The sequence below is a fragment of the Cottoperca gobio genome, chromosome 13 (assembly GCF_900634415.1).
Source record: "Cottoperca gobio chromosome 13, fCotGob3.1, whole genome shotgun sequence".
Lineage (NCBI taxonomy): Eukaryota > Metazoa > Chordata > Actinopteri > Perciformes > Bovichtidae > Cottoperca > Cottoperca gobio.
In genome coordinates, this window is record NC_041367.1 from 24,960,460 (window position 1) to 24,977,917 (window position 17,458).

General features: G+C 39.1%; 2 protein-coding genes across 3 annotated transcripts in view; both read left to right on the forward strand.

Moving 5' to 3' along the window:
* The first annotated feature begins 571 nt into the window (after nucleotides 1-571).
* Nucleotides 572-9,196, forward strand: crk (v-crk avian sarcoma virus CT10 oncogene homolog). 2 transcript variants are annotated; one of them, XM_029446628.1, is made up of 3 exons: nucleotides 572-1,143; nucleotides 2,031-2,617; nucleotides 8,591-9,196. In XM_029446628.1, exons 1-3 carry the CDS (start codon nucleotides 924-926, stop codon nucleotides 8,726-8,728), a joined length of 945 nt encoding a protein of 314 aa, XP_029302488.1. In that variant the 5' UTR covers nucleotides 572-923; the 3' UTR covers nucleotides 8,729-9,196. The 2 variants fall into 2 exon arrangements, with proteins under 2 accessions (XP_029302488.1, XP_029302490.1); XM_029446630.1 differs by lacking the exon at nucleotides 8,591-9,196 and adding an exon at nucleotides 7,434-7,649.
* Nucleotides 9,197-14,415: 5,219 nt separating this feature from the next.
* The window catches only part of ywhae1 (tyrosine 3-monooxygenase/tryptophan 5-monooxygenase activation protein, epsilon polypeptide 1), a 12,727-nt gene continuing 9,684 nt past the window's right edge, over nucleotides 14,416-17,458 (forward strand). The window contains exon 1 of the mRNA XM_029446110.1: nucleotides 14,416-14,680. Within this exon, the coding sequence (XP_029301970.1) occupies nucleotides 14,617-14,680 (64 nt within the window). The 5' untranslated portion in view covers nucleotides 14,416-14,616. The remainder of the gene's footprint in view (nucleotides 14,681-17,458) is intronic.

Below are 17,458 nucleotides of genomic sequence, written 5' to 3' on the forward strand. Positions count from 1 at the left end.
ACTTCTTAAAATATGTCCTTTTGTATATCTTTAAAAAATTATGAATTTGATTCTGTTTTCAACATGTTTTTCCCCCATTATCAGCTAATCATAGTTTACAATGTGATTAGGCATGTAACAGATATTAATTGATAATCCATTTTGCATCATAATTTATTTATTATTTTCTCTCTTTTCAGGTGAGGTTTTGTATCAGCCCGTAATGGGTTTCTACTTCACCTGCACACATATTTACTTTTCCTCTGTTTGACCTGCAAGTAAAAAAAAAAAACATTATTACAAATATTGATATATTAGCAAAATATTATATCCACAAAACGAAATGCCTTAAAAGACTACCTTCCTTTTATAAGCTTACTTTTCAAGATACCGACTTTTGAAAACCTAAAACTCAAAAATTATAAAATGTATTATAAACTATTAGATTATTTAGACATCCTCAATGTACTCCACTTTTTTTTTATTAACTATGTTTTTTTTTTCAATGTAATGACTCGAATCTTTTCAATAAAGTTTTTTTCTCTCTTTTTTTTATCGTGCGTCGCCGTCTCCGTCTGGCGCACATCATTACGACGTCACATCCGGTGAGTGGGGTCTTTTTTTGTTTTCCCGTATCCGCCATTTCAGTTTTTGAAGTTAGTTGTCATCGGTCGCTGGATTGTAGCTGGAATTCTGCCGCTAAAACGCATTATATGATCATTGCAGCTTAATACCGGTCACAAACCAAATAAGAGTCCTTTTTGTTCCGTAGTTGTAGTTCTACGTCGGCGAGTTGATGTCCAAACGGCTCGCTGCGGATGTCGCCCGTTTACTAAACGTGCTCTAGGCGCTAAAGTTTTTGTATGAGTTGAAGGCTTCGCTTGTGGATAACGGGAGGGAGAGAAGGGAAGGCCCGGTGAAGCCTCGGCTTTGGAGTGGTTATCATGGCCGGAAATTTTGACGCGGAGGACCGTGGCAGCTGGTACTGGGGTCGGCTGAGCAGGCAGGAGGCAGTGTCTCTGTTGCAGGGGCAGCGGCACGGCGTGTTTCTGGTCCGGGACTCCATCACCAGCCCCGGCGACTACGTGCTGTCGGTGTCGGAGAACTCCAAAGTCTCGCATTACATCATTAACAGCATCAGCAACAACCGACAATCCGGTCCAGGTAAAATAGTTTTTTGGAGGTATTGTTTTCGGGGGTGCTGATGTGACCATTCTTGCATGACTTGCACCAAAGGAGATGCGCAAACGTGCCTTTTACACTGTGTTGTATGGCAGGCCAGGCACATGTCAATTCCATGTTGCATACACCTCTCTAGGTGTTATACAACACAGTGATTCTGTGCATTATAGAGACTGAATGGTGCACGTTTTTCTGGTGCACTTTTATTTTAATATTCGCGTAATTAACCAGCATGACCCTTAGAGAGTTGTAAATGTTATAAAAAACTCTGACATGGTGCCATGTTTAATAGACTTTGACCAGACGCTGTCCCCTGCCACTTCTGGGGTTTTCCTGTGCAGGAGAATATATTTCCTCATGCCTCCAAAACAGACCTTTTTTAGTGCAAGGAAGAAGACAAACATGAACTAGGAACGAAATGCAAAATAAGGAAACAAAAAACTCCTTCCCGGTCATTGTGGAAAGCACCCTCATCGTGCTTTGTTACAGAAATAAAGAGGCTTCAAATGTTCCAGATTTGAATATTCAAGAGCAGGTAGTGTGTCGTAGGGTTAAGATCTCATACATCACAATACAGGTCACTTCATATCCCGATGCCTATATCACAATATATCACAATATATCACAATATATCACAATATATCACGATATATCACGATATATCATGCTTTCTACATGATATGAACTGTGTGTGAATTAAATACTTTCTCATTTAGTTAAGAACTTTAGTGCAACATGAACAGTTTCAAGTGAAATTATAGAGAGAAGATAAATATGTCCAGACGTGTTTACATGATGTCATCAGATTAAGACAATAGTCGCCCGTCTCTTGTATAATAAATTATAATGTTCTCCCTCACTTGCTCCAGCTTCGGCCCATCCGAGGTTCCGTATCGGTGACCAGGAGTTCGAAGCTCTCCCTGCTTTGCTAGAGTTCTATAAAATCCACTACTTGGACACCACCACCTTAATAGAACCCATCAACAAGTCCAAACACACCTCCTTCATCAGCCTCGGTCCCGGCGGCCCCCCGCAGCGCCTGGAAGACGAGTTTGTCCGAGCACTTTTCGATTTCCCCGGCAATGACGAGGAGGATCTTCCGTTTAGGAAGGGCGATATTCTCCGAGTTCTGGAGAAGCCAGAGGAGCAGTGGTGGAACGCCCAGAACTCTGAAGGCCGGGCGGGGATGATCCCAGTGCCGTACGTGGAGAAGTACCGGCCGGCGTCTCCGAATTCGGTAGCGGGGCCTGGCGTACCTGGGGGGCCGCCGGGAGGAATGGGGATGCTAGGGAACTCTGACGGCTCTGCAGCCCAGTCTGGCGCTCCACTGCTTGGAGACCCCAGCCAGTACGCCCAGCCCACCCCCCTTCCAAATCTCCAGAATGGACCCGTCTTTGCCAGGGCCATACAGAAGAGGGTGCCCAACGCCTACGACAAGACCGCCCTGGCTTTAGAGGTAAATATGGACGAGTGTGGGTGGTGTTTGTTCTTTACTCCATACGACCTCTTTAAAGGGAGAGTTTGAAGCGTTGTTGTTTGAGTTACTGCTCCAGAGTCGGTGTATCACCGACAGTAGAGGCAGTTTGTAGAATATCTTTACGGCTTTACTGTCAGGCAGATCTTTCCGACGGGGAATCAAAGCTGTTATCTTTGTGCTCTTCAAAGCCACCAAACTCTATTGATAAAAACAGTAATTTACCTCAGAGCACACAGGAGGTGCCGGTCTCCCGCTGCCTTGATTGGTTAGTTAATTTGTGTTATTGTGAGACTTCAGTGTTTTAAAGAGTTCGTTCAGATTCCTCAATGTCACCCAATACCACAAACAAACTAATCGATCGATGCAGCGGTAGACCTGCAACTCTCATGTTGTGCGAGGTAAAATGACTGTTTCTTTCAATGGAGTCTGGTGGCTTTTGCAGGAGCATAAATGGATATAACTGCTTCAGTTCCACGTCGGAAAGGGCTGTCTGACAGCCAGGTGAAGTGGTGAAAACGTACTTATATTGAATTGTTTAGGTGTCTAAAATACTTCCACAGCAGAACTTTGTTTAGCTTCCTGCTTCCTGTCTGTGTCTACAAACTGCCTCTACTGTCGGTGATACACTGACTCTCTCATACATCCACACTTTAAAACAGCCAAACCATTCCTTCACCATGTGCTGGAGGAAAGCAGACAGCTGGTGGAGACGGATGTGGGACATGTCCTTTAAGCTGGTCGACACTGAGCTCACATACTTTCTTCTTTCCTCTTGTGCGTCTCAGTATTTGTTGAGCAGGGGAAGAGAAATCAAGGTCAGAAAGTGCTCAGCCGGAGAGACCTTTTCTCTTTTATTGATGATTTCAAGGTAGCCAGCCGGGTTACCGTGGGGCAAAGCATCATGGGAGCAGGTTCTGAAATTACATTTTTGACCCTGTGGCAGGTCACGTACAGTTCTACTGGCCACTCGATTATTGTGTCTGAAATGTGGAACACTTGAGAATTGTAAAAGCTTAAGTCAGCGGTACCAGACAGTGTATATATATATATAAAAATCCTTTTTAAATAAATATATAAAAAACATTTTTATATAAATAAATATATAACAAACTTTTTTATATATTTATATAAAAATGTTTTTTATATATTTATTTTTAAACTATATATATATATATATATATATATATATATATATATATATATATATATTATTTATTTATTTATTTATTTTTTGTTACATTTGTGCTCATTTTTAGTTTATTTTTAAATGTTTTCACGTATACAAAGACCCAAAAGTGAATTATTTGAACAGCGTTTGTTTAGGAATGATTTGAAGCGTTTTGATCCACATAAGCAGTTTCACTGTATCTCCCCCGCAGAGACCAGAACGATGTTTTAACCCCAATATGAAAACTGCAATTAAAGGAATATCGATCACTCGCCCTGTGCTCACTTCAAATCTTGAAGAAAACTTTATTTGATCTTCCACGGTGAACGGAGAATTAAAAAAACAAAGAAATATTATTGAATTTCTCCAAAACTTGACTCTTGGACACACGTCTGCTTAAACAGTCTCACGCATGTGCAGCGCGCTTCTCGTCCGACGGGACGTCATATTTTAGATGAAAGTTTTGTGTTTGTGAAGTCGTGACGGACGACTGGATCAATGAGACTTTATTATTCTGAGTTTGTAAGAATATGTTTTCAGATAGTTTTGGCTCCATTCATCGAGACTTTTCTGTCTGTGGATTCTCCGTTCACCGTGGAGGCCGGAGAGAAAAGCTTTCTTTAAAAACTGAAATGCAACGCGGGCTCAGTAACTCAAACACAAATGGTGATTTCTGTGAGTGAAATTGAGTTTTTCCCCCTTGAAGCTCGGCTCCTGCTCACGTGGCCGAGCAGTTAAACTGTCCGGAAGCGAGAGCGGGGCTCCCGCGGAGCAGGTCGTTGGGGGAAGGAAATACTTTGTGTTTGGGAACAGAACCGTTTCCTCTGGTCTGTGAAGCCAGGAGTCAAGCTGAGCAGGTCGAGCAGGATGCAGCGACGTATCTGTAAAGATACCCATCCATCCTGGGGTCTGCTCCTGCTGCTGCTCTGGTGGTTTCAGGTTTGCTCGGTTCAATATGATCTTTGTATGAGTTGGTTGGTGGCACTCCCACCTGTGGGAGACTGTCTGGCTTTTAACTACGTGCTTGTTTTCACCACTGGAGTTGGCTAATCGTGACTCAGCAAGGCGGCGCTGGAGTTAATAATTATCTCACGTCTTGTTGTCTTCAGAAAACCTGTCGTTGTGAAGATCACTCTTTATCTTTAGTAAATGAAACTAACTGACAATTATCTGCAGAAATAATGTGTTGATGGTTTTAGAGATTCTTCCTGCAGACAGTCGTCTGCTCGCAGCCTCTCCTGCGTCTGTTTTATATCACATTAAAGTGAAACAAGATGTATAAAGCATCACCTTGGACTTCAACTGGGATGAACATTTATTTATAGACGATTAATCTAGAAAATAAATCGTAAGATTAATTGATAATGAAAATAATTGTTAGCTGCAGCCCTAATCGTGTATTATAAGTATATTGTGTCTATCTGCGTCTTAATAACACTTGAGGCTGTGGATACAGACTTATTATAACATTAGATTTAAACTAACTTCAGTCTTTGTGAAGATTTCAGTCTGTTTATATAGTTAAAGATAAATAACAAGTGTGCAATTTTTAATCATTTCAAAAGCCCAGGAGCAAACTAAGTATATAAAAAGTATATACTTTACAGTATGTTCCTTTACATCAGGGGGGGGGACCTTTTTCATGTCAAGGGCCATTTTATTTTTTAAACATCCTTCGAGGGCCGTACTAATTATTGAACTCATAACTTCTGCACGTTGTCTTTAAGAGCAGCTCGTTCATTTCACTTTTCTTTTATGCTAAATGCAAAAAATCAACTTTTGTATCCTGTATCTTTGTTTATAAATCCTTTATTAGTCCCACAGCGGGGACATTTATCTCGTCACAGCAGAAGAACATGAAGTAAAAAGGCAGTACACAATAATTAAATAGAATAAAACATAATATAAGTACCAAGTGATATAAATAAAGTGAGTATTGCACATGGCAGTGATAACTGCACAGCAGTGGTGCAACAGTGTGTTCTTGGTGGGGGGGTCTACCTCTCTATCTGTCCATGTTGTTATGTTCCGCTCTGCAGAGAGCTGCTTGTTGGGCCGAACTCCACTGAAGAGCGTTAACTTTATCCAAACACTCGTCCTGTCAGCTCGTGCAGTTCGGCATGTTTCATGCTGTAATGACGCTCAAGATTATTTTTCATCACTGCAAGCGCGTCCGCACAAACTAGGCTCACTGGCCTTTAACTTCCGCAAATAATCGTTCGTCCATTTCTCCTGGAAAGTGCGACATTCCGCATCCACCTTTCTCTTTGTTACAATCACCACGCTGCGTTCACTGATGTCAACGACCGTCTCGTTTAATATCGAAGTTTGACATGACGTGACCACATGATGACACGTTCCGCTCGTGTTGTGTTCAAGGACCCTGACCATGGCCTGGAAAAACAGTCAGTCGCCCGTTTTATTCTATTGCTGTCTCGTGTTTTCTTCTTTTTTTATAGTGGATTATTTTGCGTGTGTTTATGAATTACCTCGAGGTTCCCCCCCCCTGCTTTACATCAACAAATTGCTGTTACGTAATAATAATAATTCTGCACATCAGCAGCACCTCAATCCGTTGTGAATGCTGCTGCATGAAGCCTTATTTACACACGACAGCAAGACCTGCACACAGCTGATGCTAATTATGACATTTTAGCAGACGATTAATTGTCAAACAAATAATAAATATTTTGGGTACTTTTTCTATAAATGCTGTAAACGGCGAACGTTACAAAAAATGTTAATTAATGTCGAAGGTGTCTTGATTTGATGTCTTGAGTCGACTGTCGTTGCAGCGCCACAATGTAGGACTAAACTAAATCCTCCCAGTGACGGAGCTGAAGCTGCCGAACACAGCTGAGCAGCTGCGTGACGTGGAAACAGAAAGTTAAAGTCAGCAACAGAAACACTTTCATTGAGTCGCGCTGCCAGTTACCACGAGGAAGATCGTCTTCACTGGAAACAGGTCATCACACTGATACGATGATTCCTGCAGGAGCGTCCCGACTGTTCGTACACACGGCATGAACTTTGAAACTGTGTGTTCGTCTTGTTTGCTCGGGTTCAGTGACGCAGCGGCCGCTCCTCTGCAGCTCAGCGCTAATCTCACCTGCAGCTCAGGTGCTCACTGTTGAAATTAACGGTTACGTTACATATTTAGAAAAAAGGTGTGTGTGAGGTTAAAGTACAGACCGGAGAACCTGCAGTATTTGTAAATTATTAATAACCATAGGAGATTATTTTAAACGCTCACAGCTGATTCAACATGCTTCAGTTATAGAACATTGTAGTTATCATTCTGTTCTCAGTACTTGTAAGAGAAAGTGTAACTGATGATAATAATAATAATAATAATAATAATAATAATATTAATATTGTAATACAGTTGAGTAAATATTTAGCCAATATATTTGTTGCTCCAGATACTTCACTCTGTACATGTTGCATAAAGGCGATGAAGTATGTCCATGAATATTTGATATGAGAGATGAGTTCACAATTACTTCACCACACTGAGCAGCTGCATGTTTGGTCTTTGGGTTGAATGATCTCTCGGGGGGGGGGGGGGGGGGCTTTGTACATGACAGAAAGAATAAATAAATGATGTAAATGTTCTGTTTGTTTCAGCTCTTTGGAAACGATGCCTTCAAGAGGATTATCTGTATTTTTAATTTAATCTCGTCTGCTGATATTTTCCTCATTAACTCCGATCAGCAAATAAGATGCGCTCGCCGATGACGGTGGTCGATGTTTATCTGTTTTGTCGCGTCAGTTTTGCGGCTAAATGTTCTTTTAGTTGTTAGATAGTATACGCTGCTGCTTCTGCTTCTGCTGCTGCTGCTGCTGCTGCTTCTCAGCTGCTGCTGCTTCTTCTGCTGCTGCTGCCTCTGCTGCTGCTGCTGCTTCTGCTGCTGCTTCTTCTGCTGCTGCTGCTGCTGCTGCTGCTGCTGCTTCTTCAGCTGCTGCTGCTTCTGCTGCTGCTGCTGCTGCTGCTTCTTCAGCTGCTGCTGCTTCTTCAGCTGCTGCTTCTGCTGCTGCTGCTGCTTCTGCTGCTGCTGCTTCTGCTGCTGCTGCTGCTGCTGCTGCTGCTTCTGCTGCTGCTGCTGCTGCTGCTGCTGCTGCTGCTGCTGCTGCTGCTTCTGCTGCTGCTTCTTCTGCTTCTGCTTCTTCTGCTGCTTCTGCTGCTGCTTCTGCTGCTGCTTCTGCTGCTGCTGCTGCTGCTGCTTCTGCTGCTGCTTCTGCTGCTGCTGCTGCTGCTGCTTCTTCAGCTGCTGCTGCTTCTGCTGCTGCTGCTTTTGCTGCTGCTGCTTCTGCTGCTTCTGCTGCTGCTTCTGCTGCTGCTGCTGCTTCTGCTGCTGCTGCTTTTGCTGCTTCTTCAGCTGCTGCTGCTTCTGCTGCTGCTTCTTCAGCTGCTGCTGCTTCTGCTGCTGCTGCTTTTGCTGCTTCTTCAGCTGCTGCTGCTTCTGCTGCTGCTGCTCTGTGACGAGCGTTTTAATCTGTAGGAGAAAACACAAGGACGTGAACAGAAGCCCAATTTATGTTTGTAATTGCTTCTACATTTAATTCATGTTTCACATAAAATGTTTTTGTTCTCGGCAAGAAGTGAAAGATTCTTCTTGTGAAGCAGGAAACAACTTTTGAAGCAGTTATTTTTCACAAGAAGAATCTTTTTTGTTTGAATAATAAACGACACAAACATCGACAGCTTCACACTCGTTACATCACGTAACTACTGCGTGCTGCTGAACGCTCTCACACCTTTTCTCTCCCCCTTCCCTCCCCAGGTGGGCGACATGGTGAAGGTGACCAAAATAAACGTGAACGGCCAGTGGGAGGGTGAATGTAAAGGCAAACGTGGCCACTTTCCCTTCACACACGTCAAATTGCTGGACCAGCACAACGCCGAAGATGAACTGAGCTGAGAGCGGACAGCCAGGCCGCAACCTGGACACTAGTATTAGACCCTTCCTTCCCCCCCCCTCCCTCTCTCCTGCTCTCACCTCTCCTTCCCTCACGTCGGCTCCAGCTTCTACCTGCACCGAGTACAGTTTCAGAGAATCACTGAGAACAAACGGGCCCTCGTTGGACCTTTTGTAACGCACACACCTCTGTTTCCCCTCTGAGTAATCCTGCCCGCCCTTCTGCTCCGACTGTAAACTGAACCTGCTGTTCTCCATGGATGTGGCTCCCTGTAGATCCTCCCCTCGCCGTGCCCCCGACACGCCTCCTCGCCGCAGAGTTCGACCACTTCCTCTTCCCATGTTGGAGCCGATAGATAACTGTCCTCATCCGCCACTCGTGCTGCATTCATGTCCAATGGTAATCCAGAAACACGCTGAAGAGCAACAACATGTGTTGTTTCGGTGCCCTTATTGAATATATATATATATATATATATATATATATATATATATATATATATATATATATATATATATATATATATATATATATATATATATATATATATATATATACACACGACACTGAGTGACGAGAGCAGCCGCAGCGTTGAAACACAGGAATAAATAAATCCAAGCGCTAGCTAATGTTGTGTTCACATCAAACTCAAAGGGAATTATTTCACGTGGCAAACAAACAAATTCAATGTGAAGACAAGAATCTGTAAATACATGAATGTGTAGAAACAATGTCGCTGCTGTTTTTGTGCCTCATTTCGATGACGGTATTTGTTTTAGTGTTGACGGAGCAGCTACAACGTTAGCCTTGATCAAACCAAACCCCATTCAGAAAACAAGCATTTTAAAAGTCGTTTGCTTGACGGGACATCGCATGAATTCAGACTTCTTACTAATCTGCATTATGATGAGTGATTTCGGATCCTGTTGGTCCGTTTATTGCAGTTACATCATAGAAACATGTTTATTTTTACCCGAATGTCCTGAGTAACAAGGCGAAGATTTGCTTCCCTTTGGTGTGAACACAGCATTAAACTGGACATGTTTCAAGAGCTGTGATGTTACATAATGAACATGACCGTTCACACAGCAAAATGTTTATTCTGGGGCCGCTGTCGTAAACTGGATTAATGTTGGAGAGAAACGTTGGTGTCTACGTGGAGGTACGCCTGCAGAAGCCCAAATGTACTTGGCGTTTGTTGTGAACACAGCACAAGTCCACCGGAGGAGCTCAGATCTCCTCGAGGAGCAGAACGAGGACCTAAAGGAGAAAGCCGAGTGGAGACCAGCAGCGCGGAGCGACGTGTCGTAATAGAGCAGGCCATCCTGAGAAACTATTGTTGAGGTGGAGATGAAGGCAACACTACATTCGACCTCTCCACACCTCCCACCTCAGCCCCACCCAACACCTACAACCACAAAGTAGTCTTTTTGTAAGAAAAGGAACCTTGTTATGAAATGATGTACTATGTGATTATCATTACATGCTAAAAGATTGTTTTTCTTTTCTAGTTTTCTTCATAGTTGATTTTGTGCGAGAGGAAAGAGTTTTGATGTTTCTACTGCTGCATGCTGGGAGGGAGCGATAGCCACAAAGTGGATAAACTGACTTGAAACAGAATGTGATAAATACGATTTTTAAAAAGTGAAACAAAAGCAGGAAATTTCAGAAACTGAAAACTGCATCTTCTGCTATTGTTGCATTAAATAAATCACTTAAATGATCCATTAGCAAAAAGGTTGGAGATTATTTGTCTCTTAATTGAATCGTCGCAGCTCTATTTATGACGCACAAGCCACAATGTGTTTTTGTTTCTAGCATCATATCTGAATTGCCAAAACATCAGGACAATAGAAATGTGTTGGAGGCCAGATTCCTTTCCCCCCGAAGAGGTTGTTTTCTGTTGAGATCTGAAATCAATCCATTTGTTGACACCTGACAATCATCCCCCTTGTGCATCATAATGCAGACTGGTGCAGTTCAGACCTTTTGCCGGAGTTGTTATGCAGCTTTTAAAGGTTCATGCTTCACCTTGGAAACAGCAGTTTGAGCTGCAGAGGTTCCTCAGTGGTGAAATCTCTGCTCACTGTCGCCTTTAGGTGGCACTATAACAGCGTTCAGACGGGAGGATAGTCTGACTGGAGATGAGATTTGAACCGAATGCCCTTACTGCTTTTACAGTTTGCATTATATTCCCTCCTTTTTTTAAGGTATCCTTTTTTCTCCCACACATTAGTCTCCATCATCTTCTAGCTTTACCTTCCGAGCTCCTGCTTTCACGTTTCATTTTCCAGTTGGCCATCTCCCAAACTAATGGAATAATATTTACTATTTAAATAATATTTGGCAGACTTCTTGGAAAAGTCTGCCCATGGAAAGTAACATTTGTGTTCCAGCTTTTTGTCCATTTCTATCTGTATTTATGATCAAATTCAGCTTCTTTGTCCCTCAAACTGCACACGGCCGTGCTTAGCTACATAAATCATTATCTTATAAATTGCGTTGCCAATGAAACCACCAAGAAGTATTTTTATTGTTTTGAGTAGCCCTGCATGAAGTCATTCATTTCCTTTCTTAAAAAAGAAGGGGTTGCAAAATGCCAGTGGAAATTGTGTTAATATCAAAATGTGCCATTTTATTATAACACTATATTCTTTCAAGACAATTGAAATGACCTTTTTATTTTCTGTAGCATGTAATGTGTTAATATACTAGTAAATAAAGTCAAACTCATGACAAATGATTGGATTAATGTGTTGACTTTTATTATGCTGAGTCAGGCAAGCTTAAAGGGATAGTTCGTACAGTAGATGCAGTTTGACTCAAATCGATATCCGTTAATGTGTGCGGTATATTTAGAACATTTTAGACTCTGACAGGAAGTGAAGACGTCATCTTTGCTCTGTTTTCACATTATAACAAGTGTTTACGTTATAACATGAAACGTTTATAACAACATGAATAGTGTTATAACGCGATAAGTTTGAGTGTCATGAAAAATATGAAAACATCTTGTTATAACAACAAACTTACAAAGTTTGTATGTCGTAATATTGTGAAGATATCTTGTTATAACAAACTTCTCACGTAATTATATATTTTGACATTATTATGACCTACAAACTTATCACCAGATAAGTTTCTGGTTATAACGTGAAAAACATCTTGTTAAAGCAATAAACGTTTAACGTTATAACATGAAACATGTCATGTTATAACATAACCACAAAGTAACATTGTTATAACATATGTCATAACAATTTTCGTTTCAGCAATTTTAAAAAGTAAAAAACATCTTGTTTTAACAAACATTTCACGTAATAACAAGATGTGTTCATGTTATAACAGCATACAAACTCTATAAGATTTCCTGTTATGACAGGAAAGGTTTCTTGTTATAGATGTTTGTACAACGTGTTTACGTGTAAACGTCTTGTTATAACGTAAAAAACATCTTGTTATAACGTACAAAACGTCATGTTATAACGTATAAAACGTCTTGTTATAACGTATAAAACATCTTGTTATAACGTACAAAACATCTTGTTATAACGTATAAAACGTCTTGTTATAACGTATAAAACGTCTTGTTATAACGTCTTGTTATAACGTATAAAACGTCTTGTTATAACGTATAAAACGTCTTGTTATAACGTAATAAACATCTTGTTATAACGTAATAAACGTCTTGTTATAACATATAAAACATCTTGTTATAACGTAATAAACGTCTTGTTATAACGTTATAACGTAATAAACGTCTTGTTATAACGTAATCAACATCTTGTTATAACGTAATAAACGTCTTGTTATAACGTAATAAACGTCTTGTTATAACGTATAAAACGTCTTGTTATAACGTAATAAACGTCTTGTTATAACGTATAAAACGTCTTGTTATAACGTAATAAACGTCTTGTTATAACGTATAAAACGTCTTGTTATAACGTATAAAACGTCTTGTTATAACGTATAAAACATCTTGTTATAACGTAATAAACGTCTTGTTATAACGTAATAAACGTCTTGTTATAACGTATAAAACATCTTGTTATAACGTAATAAACGTCTTGTTATAACGTAATAAACGTCTTGTTATAACGTATAAAACGTCTTGTTATAACGTATAAAACGTCTTATAACGTATAAAACATCTTGTTATAACGTATAAAACATCTTGTTATAACGTAATAAACGTCTTGTTATAACGTAATAAACGTCTTGTTATAACGTATAAAACATCTTGTTATAACGTAATAAACGTCTTGTTATAACGTAATAAACGTCTTGTTATAACGTATAAAACGTCTTGTTATAACGTATAAAACGTCTTATAACGTATAAAACATCTTGTTATAACGTAATAAACATCTTGTTATAACGTATAAAACATCTTGTTATAACGTAATAAACATCTTGTTATAACGTAATAAACGTCTTGTTATAACGTATAAAACATCTTGTTATAACGTAATAAACGTCTTGTTATAACGTATAAAACGTCTTGTTATAACGTAATAAACGTCTTGTTATAACGTATAAAACGTCTTGTTATAACGTAATAAACGTCTTGTTATAACGTATAAAACGTCTTGTTATAACGTAATAAACGTCTTGTTATAACGTATAAAACGTCTTGTTATAACGTATAAAACATCTTGTTATAACGTAATAAACGTCTTGTTATAACGTAATAAACGTCTTGTTATAACGTATAAAACATCTTGTTATAACGTAATAAACGTCTTGTTATAACGTAATAAACGTCTTGTTATAACGTATAAAACGTCTTGTTATAACGTATAAAACGTCTTATAACGTATGAAACATCTTGTTATAACGTAATAAACATCTTGTTATAACGTATAAAACATCTTGTTATAACGTAATAAACATCTTGTTATAACGTATAAAACATCTTGTTATAACGTCTTGTTATAACGTAATAAACGTCTTGTTATAACGTATAAAACGTCTTGTTATAACGTAATCAACATCTTGTTATAACGTATAAAACGTCTTGTTATAACGTATAAAACATCTTGTTATAACGTAATAAACGTCTTGTTATAACGTAATAAACGTCTTGTTATAACGTATAAAACATCTTGTTATAACGTAATAAATGTCTTGTTATAACGTAATAAACGTCTTGTTATAACGTATAAAACGTCTTGTTATAACGTATAAAACATCTTGTTATAACGTAATAAACATCTTGTTATAACGTATAAAACATCTTGTTATAACGTAATAAACGTCTTGTTATAACGTAATAAACGTCTTGTTATAACGTATAAAACATCTTATTATAACGTAATAAACGTCTTGTTATAACGTATAAAACGTCTTATAACGTATAAAACGTCTTGTTATAACAAACATTTCACGTTATAACAAGATATTTTCATGTTATACTGACAAACAAACTCATCACGTCATAACATGGAACATTTCACGTGATAAGTTCATATGTGGTAATAACGTGATAATGTCTCGTTATAACGTGAAAAACACAATATTTTAACAATATACGTTTCATGTAATATATGAAGGTGAATATAATTTACGAACTGAAAAAGAGTGTTTAGTGTGTGTTTCTTTTAAAGAGCTCGTAATGATTGCCATTAATGTCCTATCCTTACTGAAATAAAAACGGCTGGGGGAGGTTTCCGAGCTGTGATTCATGTGCGTGCACTGCTCGGATGAGGCTGGTCGCCATCTTTACTCCATCCCAGCACACATCGCTGCCGGTGGGGCGGAACACCGACTCATCGACCCGGTTGATTTCTAGGAACTACCGTTAGACCTGGCACACACCTCCGTATTTTCCCTCTAAATATTTGTCACTTTCACTAGTTTGTTAACGCTACCTGCACCTCGACACACAATGGGAGAGCGAGAGGACCTAGTTTACCAGGCAAAACTGGCCGAGCAGGCAGAGCGATATGACGGTAAGACACACTCTCAGTCTCGGCTCGGAGCGGGACATGTTCGCCGCAGAGCTAGCTCTCGTTAACGGTGAAGCTAGCTAGGTAGCTAACCGCGGCTAACGTGGACAGCTAATGTGGCTACGGTTAACTATCTACCTATGCACTGACCTGGCAGAAGCTAACATTAAAACAAGAGTAAATGTCATAACGTGTGTGTGATTTTTAGGAAAACACTGACGGACAGTGGCTAACGTTAGCGAAGGGGCCACAACAAAATGGCGGATTACTGGAGCGTGAGCTGTCAGGAGTTGCCTCCCCTGCACCATTGAGCTATTGGCCCGGTTAGCTACTATTAGCAACACCCCCAGTGTCATGGCACTGTCTTTGGACGCACAATAACCTACCAAGTGTTCAGTTGTTTGCGTGATTCTGTTACCAATGCTAGTCAGCTTTATCAACATTTGCTGAATTGTACGGTTAGCTGCTGGCTGTGTGTTAGCAGTGAGTGGGAGTGACGCTGAAGTTAGCTTCCGATTCGGTAGTTAAGGGGAACGTTAAGGGAAATGTAACCGACCGATCCTCCGGTTTTATGGCCCTTGTACGGCTGTGAAAGCTTGTTAAACGTGTTCGGTAAAGCCGTACATCTGTTATAAAAACCCACTTTCAACTGTGCGGAAGCTTTATTCCATTTGTCCAAATGCTTAAAAGTGAAATCTCCTTTTTTTGTGTTGCATTTCTACAAATGGTCGTTTGTTAACTGAATGTGTTTGTAAGCTTCTCTCAGGGTTAGTATGTTAGTCCACAGAACATCTGTTCATACTTCATCTAAATTATCTAAATAGTTTTAATAATTTTTTTCTTCAAAAATGGCAGAAAATGCTGTTTTCCGCCTCAAACATGGAGATCTTCATCTTCATCTTCTTCTTCTTCATCTTCTTCTGTCAGCCTGGTGATTAAAGAGAATATCTGATAACACATTTATAAACATCAACTGGGACTCAGAAACTAGGATGTACATTTGACTAATCTAAATATTATTCTTAAGCATAATTGGTTCTCTACATCACACTGATTTATTTTAATGTTTTGCAATGAGAATGATGATAATTCCCTTTCATCATGAATCATACTGTAATATCAGTCACAGATTGTTACAGTGAGATTCTCTCGGTCAACCCTGAACCAGATGGATGTTGTTGCATTTTCATACAGAATAAAGCTTTTAAAGTGTCGTAAAGAGTCTTTAGCTGCTTTGGTATAATCTAGTGCAGTTATGATCCGTGTTAAGTATTTTGGTTTTGGGTCTGGACCCGGTCCAATGTGGTCTAGACGTGGAATAAAAAAAAAAGCTTTGAAATCTCAAGGTAAGTTTCCCTTAACTTTCCCCTTAACTGCCGAACAGAAGCTAACTTCAGCGTCGTGGAGTGGGAGGGCAGCTGTTCGCTTGGTGGGGTGTGTTCCCCCTGCAAGCAGCAGGCTATACGGATCGATTTGCGGAAAAGACTCCCTCTTCCTCCCTCTCTCCCCCTCTTCCTCCCTCTCCCTCGGTGATCCTCTCCTGCCAGACTGTCACACCATTACAGGCCTTGTCGAGGCTGTTTTTAGACGGTGCCACTGGTAACGTTGAGTGAATGTGCCATGACTCACTCACGGGATTTGCACGGAGTTTATTCACAGACTGATTTATGCTTTACCGGCTCAATGGTAACCTTTCTGGGAATTAAATTCATATTGTTGTTCTACACAAATTATTTGCTTCCTTACTGCATTCAGAGGTTGTTTGACATTGGAGGGAGCCAGTATGAATTTAGGGAAAAGGGTATGTTTTTATATATATATTTATATTTATATATATATATATATTTTTTTAAATATATTTTTATATATATATATATATATATATATATATATATATATTTATTTATATATATATTTTTTAAATATATTTTTTATATATTTATATATATATATATATATTTATATATATATATATATATAGTATATCTGTGGTGTACATTTACTCAAGTGCTTAAAGTACAATTTTGAGTATTTTCATTTTATACTTTATACTTCCACTACGCCTGACCGCTTTAGTTACTTTGCATATTCTGATTATTACATAATATAAATCAACTATTGTATTATTATAGATAAAGCTACCCAGCAGTAATACAATAAGCTCCTCCTTCACACATTAATGCATCAATAGTTATAATCCAATAATATATAAAATAGTTATTAAAGACCAAATAAATTAATATTTCCATCAGTAGGTTAAGAAATGTTATTAACATGCTGTTGAAAGATGAATTCTGAGGTTGCTCATAGATTAGCATGGGAAGTCATTATTTTATAAAGTTAATACCAGCCAGCCGTCAGTGATGCCATAAAACTCACAAATACTTTAACCTGAGAAGTATTTTAGCTAAATATTAATTAAACGGGTTTGTGTGTGCCGTCCCTAAACACTCCTCCTTTCCTTAATCATTAGAACTGGTAATGAGATAATGGCATTTTAATTATCTATTTAATATATTTCGACAGAATTGTTGAAGTTTATTTAATATGCTGTTTAAATCATGATCCTTATTAAAGATTTATTATGTTTTTTCTATGTGATTTTAAGTTATGCATGCAGTGCATTTGTAATTTAGCCAATAAAGAAACCCAACAGCATGACAGTTGGACGTAATTGTACTTTTGTACGAAAGACTCCTAATTCCCTTGCAACATTATAAATCAGTTACGCAGCATAATTAAAAAACGTTTGGCACTTAAGTCATCAGTGTAACTACAGAG

Coding starts and splice junctions, on each gene's coding strand:
- crk (XM_029446628.1), top strand. CDS start 924: ATGGCCGGAAATTTTGACGCGGAGGACCGTGGCAGCTGGTACTGGGGT. Junction 1,144..2,030: donor CAACCGACAATCCGGTCCAG/GTAAAATAGTTT, acceptor CACTTGCTCCAG/CTTCGGCCCATCCGAGGTTC. Junction 2,618..8,590: donor AGACCGCCCTGGCTTTAGAG/GTAAATATGGAC, acceptor TTCCCTCCCCAG/GTGGGCGACATGGTGAAGGT.